General features: G+C 35.8%; 1 protein-coding gene across 1 annotated transcript in view; it reads right to left on the bottom strand.

The window, feature by feature from the left end:
• Positions 1-270: 270 nt before the first annotated feature.
• Positions 271-8378, bottom strand: part of TMEM167A (transmembrane protein 167A) — a 34845-nt gene continuing 26737 nt past the window's right edge. Inside the window, exons 3-4 of the mRNA XM_072606223.1 lie at positions 6351-6385; positions 271-2137 (exon numbers count right to left, since the gene is read on the bottom strand). Of these exons, the coding sequence (XP_072462324.1) occupies positions 2067-2137; positions 6351-6385 (106 nt within the window). The 3' untranslated portion in view covers positions 271-2066. The remainder of the gene's footprint in view (positions 2138-6350; positions 6386-8378) is intronic.

Raw genomic sequence — 8378 nt, 5'->3', positions numbered from 1 at the left:
ATACCCCAGAAATCCTAGATCCAGGCTACAATTAAGTATCAGTGAATAGAAAAGGTTCTCAACTTGATTCCGTCTCAAGTAGATTAGACCACTTTTAACCAATCTCCAATGTGCCAAAAGTGTAATACAGATCAACATAGACAGCCCATTATAGTACTTGTCTTTTTCTTTAAATGCTTCCTAGCATTCATTCATGGTTTAAGGTGATGCCTGCCCCCTCCCCACTAAATCAAGAACAGCTGCTAACACAATCACATTGATTAGACAATATTTAATTTTTTTATAAAATATTTTATTTCCATGACTTTCTTCCCCCTTGAAATTAACTTAAAAAATGGAAAACAAAAGAAAATAACGTTCTATAAATGTAAAATTTTCAGACTGTTTCTGGATGTATCAAAAAAAAAAAACCCTACAAGTTTCTTTTTTTTCACCTTGTGTTGAGTAGAATGGCTGAAAAGAGTGACTAAGATTTTCTTCAGAGGACAATTTTTAATTTAGTAGAAGCACTCTGATGCAATTCTCACCAATTTTAAAGTCATAAATAAGAAAGGAAGCACTTTAAATGCTCTCTATGGCTCTTCTCAGATTTCAGATTTATTATTTCATTGGACACACAGTACAGATCTGGAGCAAATAACCGGGCAACAAAGGTTTCAAACATTTGAAGCTAATTAATGCCCAATGAATCCATTTGTAGATACATTCACACCAATATTGGAGCAAGGATTTTATTAAGTTGGTCTACAAACTACCAACAGGAGGAACCCACTTAAAGTAATTAAATGTTTCACAAGTTTTGAGCTCTACTTTGAAACTGATTGAATTTCAGCTGAAACAAAGGAATTTTCAGTGTACCCAATCATGAAAATTTCCTTTTTTGCTTTCTCCTTACAGACCCATAAAAATGACGGCCCTCTTGAAGAGTACATAAATTGCACATTTATAATTTGTTGCTTTAAAAGTTACTGATGCTATTCTTTTGTTCAATCTGAGGGTGATCTGTATCAAATATTTTTAAGAACAGAGAACACCAAATTAGAGGATCTGATACAGCTCAACACCAGTCACTTATCTTAGACACCTAAAAGACACCGGATCAAGCTGTCAAAAAAAATCATTTGTATAGATCAACTGATCTATTTCCAAGGTCTTTAAAAAACAAGTGTGAATTTCTGGCAATGAAAATAAGACTTGAGATCCAAACCAATGAAGCGTAAGAACTATCATTTCACAATTGTTCTAAGTGAATTAGTTCACTTTCTCTTTAAAATGCTTTTTCTTTACCAGAAGGTGTTTGAATAGAAGCTTAAGACGTGTGTAGATCCAGATTTCAAGGGGAAATGCCCTAGCAAGCTTTCCTTATAGTTGTTTGTTTAAACTGAGAAAATCTGTGAGATTGCACGTTTTTTGTAATGAGAACTGAAAACAATACTTTTCTTGTAACACTCTTACATACAATCTAAGCAACTTCTCTGCATGTGTACTGCATAGACTGACTTCATAAAGTTGGAAAACATAGTAAGCTACAGGTAAAACTTGGTACAAACTGAGTTAGCCGGGAAAACATGTTTAAAGCATTATCAGATACAAATGCAATTTTTATGAATCCTTACATAATATTCAACCATTTTCCTCAAATAAAAAAATGTTCATTATAGAAATGTTCTCATACTTGGATACAATTTTTTCCCCATATCAGACCGAAAGGAACTTGAGCAATCATTTACCAAGTTTGCTTTCTACTGTGTGCTTCGTAATCCCTCCTGCAGACCAACAGGTGACATAAAAGAATGACATTTACAGAATACCACGGGAGAGGCAGAACTACAAATCAGGTTGATCATTATGCAGATACCAACCCATTCTGGCATAATATTCACTTCTTAGTTATTTATAGAGAACACCCTTGGTCCATGAACACACAGAACTGAGAACAGCAGCCAGGAGTCTTTCGGTCAAGGTACACAGCTGGAACGGTCAACAATCGCTCTTCCCATCGTTTTCTGTAGGCAAGTCCTTTATCTATGAAAATCTGACACCAATTAAATTCTGGCATTTTCCAGCTATTGGATGAACAAGATGCTGAAAGCCATTACTATACAACACACTGCTACGTAAGGACTCTTTCGTTCACCTGTTGGAAAAAAAATAGTTATTTATTTTCTTTGATTCACCAGACATTTACAGAGTATTAAACATGGGTGAATAACTATAACAGGCACCCCAGGGGAAGGAGTACAAAAGTAGAAAGTACCCTCTGCCTGGAGAAGCAAAGCACGTGAAAACAACAGAGGCCTAAAGCAGCAGTATTTGTACAGAATTTTAAGGCATGCATGTGCTATCTCATTTTTCCTCACAATCCTGTGCCATAGGAGCTAACCTTAGTTGTAAGGGTGAGAAAAACTGAGATTGAAAGTGATTACATGACTAAGGGTTAATTAAAAGCTAAGGGTTACTCACAGTAAATGTCAGAGGCTAGATCTGGCTCCTACATACACACAAACATATAAGCAAGTATGAACTGCCTTACATGAATTCTATCTTTCTACTTACTAGCATTATTTCTTACTGTACGTGTTTTTGTTTTTAAATATAGCAAGCCCTGAAAATTCCTAGTCTGTGCTGTCATATTGTTCTGGATGTCTAGGAAGAAGAGGCATGAATGACCACAGTGGAGAGCAAAGGTTCCAAGACAAACAGGAAGGACCAGAAAAAATCAAACACTAAGATGTGAGGAGAAATCAACATGTCAGCAAAGCTGTCTTTAACTCGTGGGTTTTCATCCATGCAGGAAATAGGAGCACATGTGGGTGACAGCAATGAGCAGGAAGGGGCCAACCCAGCCCATCTTCAGTGAGATGGGTTTGAAGAAAAGCTCAAAGATGAAAACACAAAAAGGACACAGAAGCCAGTCTTAGAAACAATGATTTCTATCCATTTTGTGATGTCACTTAGGCCATTCACAAAGATTTCCTGCAGAAACTTTACTTCCTCCAGACTATGTACGAACTGAGCAAACATCTCTGGTCCTACTCCGTGGAAGCAGTCACAGAACCCAGGAGCAGCTTCTTGTTTCTGACAAGTCAAAATCCTAGGGAAAAGCTGTTGTTCTGAAGGGAGTGCAGAGGGAGGAGGGGGCTGCTGCCTAAGAAAAACATCCTCAGTCTGACATTATTTACTTGATCCTACCTCCTAACAATGGTGGGGAAACTGGGGCCTCAAGGCCACATGTGGCTCTCCAGGAACTTGGGTGCAGCCCTTTGACTGAATCCAAACTTCGCAGCACCTGAGGACCCTGAAGGTCACATGTGGTCTAGAGGCCTAAGCTTCCACTAATCCTGTGCCTAGGACCACTGTTTAAATGCTATTGACTAACTGAAAACATTCTCCTAAAAAAATACCACAGATCCAGTATTTTCAGAAACATGGACTACTTTGCAGTGGAAAACAAAAAGATCCCCAAGTAAGCCTACCATTCATATGCAATCATTTCGGTGATAGATCACAAAAGCAAGAGTGTCACACTCTGCTGTCATTATGGCGAGATACTGTCGTCATCTGGTACAAAATTTTATTAAACCTCAAATAACTGAGGAAATTAATATTGTCTGCAATTTTCCATCTGTTGGAAATTAATTTTTGAGGAAGTTCTTTCCTCCTCCTCATTCTGAACATTATAATTTACATATGGGTTTTATTTTTCTGCTCTTAATTTTCTTAAAAGAGACTGCCATGTGGTAGAGTTAAACATCTTTTAGCTGAACTTGGTTAGCATGTTACCACTTGTCTGATTTTAGGTCTGTGCAAAGTGAATGTAAAATAGTTGTAATGTGATGTGTAAGATGAGATGATCTGGATGGTGCATTCTCTCATTTAAAAGCTTCCTTGCTTATGTATATATTCTGAGTGTAGAGAAGACATCTGGTTGAGGAGATAATATTTTATATTGGCATTTCTAAACCATTTTGTTAAAACTACAAAATGTTCAATTCCACAGTGCCAAATATTAAGTGATGTCTAAGAGAAGAAAGCAATATTTCACATTAATATGGTACTACACTTTAACGTTTACCAAGCACTGTCCTCACAATAATCTTTTAAGACTGCCAGCATTATTACACCCATTTTATGGATGCTATTTCTGACTCACAAAAAGGCTGAGTGATTTTATGAGGATCACAGAGTTCAAATTCTGGTCTTCATAGAGCCAGCACAGTTCACTTTTCACTATGCCATACCAACTCTCCACAGCTAAAAAGGACACGAGGATACATGATTTCTGGGTGCTGAACACTTTGCTAAGCACTAGGTTACAAGGAGAATGCAGCAGTATCCCTGTCTACAAGGATCTTCTATTCTAATGGAACTCTAAAACCTTTCAATGTGAATGACAGGAAGAAATGTCCTATAGATAGCAAATACCTGGAAATCAAGCAGGTGCTCAACAAGAGAACGGCAACATATGAAAGGAATGGATTATTATCAGGCTGCAATAAACAATGGATATGAGAAATTAAGAGAAAACTGGGAGGATCCGCATGAATCAGTGAAAAATACAGAAGGCAGAACCAGGGGAAAGATCTAAGCAATGAGTAAAACTGAATGACAAAGTTACTAAAAAGTAGTTTAACACAAGAGGACAGAAGAGGAGGAATACCTCCCTTCTCCTGGTGTGGATGCTGCACATGCTGTCAGATACAGGAACTGATGGGCTGGTTTTGTTTAATTGTTTTTCTTTTCTAGAAGAAGAGTTCTGACAGGGCAGAGAAGGGTGAGGTATATTGGGAAACAATTGGCTTAACTAACAGAAAAGTATCAATATAACTTTCTGACTTTTTAAACAGACTATATTGACCATCATTTAGCATTTTCTTGGTAACCAAGATCATTATTGAGAACACTGATTATTATGTACTATCTGTATTAATACTGTCATTAAATGCAACTGGGACATTTATGGCTCCTTGCCCTTCCAGAGAATGCGTCTACGTTTCTGTTCCGCTCCAGCTGCTTTCCCTCTCCCATCTGGAGGTGGTGTGCTTGGACACACTGTTCACCTTCACCCTTCTCCATGTTTCTCCTTTCACTTTCTTTTCTCCTAAGCTTCTTGGCTTTGGCATTCAAAGCTATAACCAGTGATTGAGAATATTTCTTATCACTGTTCTGACTTGATCTTCCCTTTCAGTTGCACTCAATGACTCTTTTAGTTTGCCTAAGAAAAACTGTAGACACTGAAAAATGTAAACTGCCATTCCATTTTCAATCTTTAAGAATAAGCAGTTGGTCATCTTTCATATCATACCTTCAAATATATGTCAACTGTAAGCTTCTTTTCTAAGGCTCTTTAAATTTAAATTTCATTTGTCCTCATCTTAATTGTCTCTGAGTGCTCTATATCTTCTAAGTTGGGAATCCAAAGTTAGAAGCAGTCAAAATTATGGCATTTAAAGTGAGAAGAATGCCTTGTTAATTCTACAATAAACTTTTAAAGCTGTAGTTCAAAGGTTATGTGTGAATTCAGCTTGCAGTTAAGCTTTTTTTTAAAACCTAAGTAAGAGTCTTTCAGGCAAGAAAAATATAAATGAAGCTGTAAGTAAATACAATGCACATTTCTGAATATATTTTTTATGGTTATAAAATGTGGGAATTTTGTTTTGTTTAGATGACTAAAAGACAAGCAACAGTGAGTAGTATTAGTACTTGGTCTAAATGGTACAAACATACTTCAAAAAGAAATGCATAAATTAGAGCAATTAATCATCATTTTCAATGACATAATGTATTTTCTATCTTTTGAGAAAAATAATCTAAATTTGTGAACTCTGAAGATTCTATTAAACCCCATTTAAGAAGCTAAAAAAGAGCCTCATCTACAGTCAATGGGAAATAGCTACTCTCTGAAAACATGAGATTTAGTTGATATACTACTGAATGTTTGCTACTTGTGCCCCATAATATTTCATCATGGAGTGATAGAAAACCAGTATTCCCTTACCATAACATGAATATATGTAATTCAAAATAGTATGTAACATGAAATAAATTATAGGAAAATAATAAACTAAAAATTCCTGACTCTTGCTCTCACTAACTTCATAGCATGAGATAGCTGAGTCGGAAAAGATGAGGCCTACCAACTTCATTAATGAAATGTTACACAGTATTCTACATAGCATAGTTTTAAATGCCAATCAAGAAAGAATTTTATAGATATTTGCAAACTTGTACAGAAAAGCACTAAACTGGGAAGCCTGTACGTTTAAAGCTGATTCTTGTGTGTATATAATATAAAAACGTTGATAAATAACCTCCAGCTGAAGGACTGGTGGGAAACAAGAGACACTTACCGATTCTGGCACACTTCCAAAATATACCCAACAGTCTGTAGAGGATAAAAAGGGAAAAAAAAGTAGCAAGTGAATACTGGTAATAGTAAACTATTCCCACAAGTTAGTTTTTCCATGTTGGTGTGATGAATTCATTAGGAGCTGGCCTTTCCCCTCTGGCTACTTCTTAAATCCTTGAATCTTAAATTTACTAGTTCCCCATTTTCACATGAAGCCAGAACAGTATTTCATATAAATAATCTGTGTGCAAAGAGTCAACTTCAAGGTAAATTAATGTAGTCGAGGTTACCACACACAAAGACTGAGTCAATTAGCTTCAAATACCCTACACTTTGAAACAGAAAATTTATATCCTAATTTAAATGAAAATCAATTGAGAAAGCCATAAATAACTCCTTAGATTTTTAGATTATAAAAAATGGAAGTTGACATTTTAACAATTGAATAAGAAATTAATTTTGTAGAATATAGTGATATCTAATTCCTCTGTAAACATGAACTCTAATCCCAGTATTTGCATACCAAAGACACTTTTTTCTCCTTGGTGGCTAACTGTCTCCTCATTCCTAAACCCATTAACAGATTTATATGCAGCACAATAGTTATTTACTAACACTTTCTTTTAATTTCTATGCAATCAGAAAATTTCAATTTCAGGGGAAAAGTTGCATGTGAATTAAGCGGTGGTATTTAGTAAAATACACAGAGAATTAAGTTACTTGGTCAGGACTTGTAATTTCACTTTTTGAAAATAATAGCAATAATGGTAGCGAAAACCAAGTACCTCCTCCTAAACCCTTCACATTTCTACAGTGCTTTAAGCTTCCCAGTAATTTCAATACATTATTTTGGAATCTTGGAGAACTGCTTAAGGGACCGACATGCTTAGTGAATTGCCCAGGATCTCCGAGCTGGTTTATGTGTCAGAGGCAGGGCTCCAACAACAGTCCTTTCCACTCTAAGCCTGGTCCTTTTGTCTGAAGGCCGTCTGTGCTTCCAGAAAATATAAAGCACTTTTGAAATATGAAAAATTAGGATGAGGATGTATTTTTACGTAAAAATAAACACCCAAATACATATTGGGGCAGGATTTTTACTGTTTTACTTTGGAACATGATTTGATTTTTATTTTGTTAGGCACTTAAAAAAGTATATTAATCACTCTTGTGTATACAGATTGATGGTAAATGAATTACCACCTCTGAGCTGCCAAGAGAGAAGAATATTGGCTCAATAAAATCCTATGCAAACCCCTCACCTTTCCTGAAAATATAATGAATAACTATGAATACAAAGCAAAAAGACTTGTAACTTACAGGAAACACACTGGGCAAAAATGGAAGCGCAAACTGATACTGATTGGGCTGACACTGACAAGTTAAGAACCATTTTATTAGTGGGATAAAAAAGTATAAGCCCCAGGGTACATGAAAATCACTCAGAGATCACCTTGAACTTCATTCTTAGTGAATCTGGGTTTGAAATGTTTATATAAATGTAACCCCTGATTTATTTTTGTAATCGTCAATTTATTTTAAACCAATAAATTAATGAGCAATAGCACGTAATGCAAAATGTGTAAAAACAGATTTAAACACACCTTCTCCAAAGAGTCTAGACACTTCGAGGAAACAGCCAGCTATGTAATGGCTGACTTTACTAAATATAAAGTGTGGTTTTAAGTATAAAACTAAGGACAGATTTTTCTTCTTAATGGAGACTAGACAAGAGATAAAAGCAAAAGTGCTCTTGAAAGACAACATGTACATATTCATAACAAACACAAAGTAATTTTTGGGAAAAGGCACCAGAATCTGAAGGTGGCAAGGGGAAGTTAGGAAATGTTTCATGTAGAAAGTGGTGCCTGAATTTAACTTGGAACGAAACTACAGACTCTCAGCAGTCCAAGTGAGCCATGAGAGCATTACAGAGAGAGACGATTGCCAAGGTTTTCTCTTTCTTTCTTTCTTTTTTTAATTTTAAAATGGAATTGCTTTCCTTTATTTTGGTTAAAAAACATGGAGGGGT

This window comes from Notamacropus eugenii, chromosome 4 (genome assembly GCF_028372415.1).
Source record: "Notamacropus eugenii isolate mMacEug1 chromosome 4, mMacEug1.pri_v2, whole genome shotgun sequence".
Classification (NCBI taxonomy): domain Eukaryota; kingdom Metazoa; phylum Chordata; class Mammalia; order Diprotodontia; family Macropodidae; genus Notamacropus; species Notamacropus eugenii.
The sequence above is the reverse complement of the archived record's forward strand: the minus strand, read 5'-3'. Positions and strand labels throughout refer to the sequence as shown.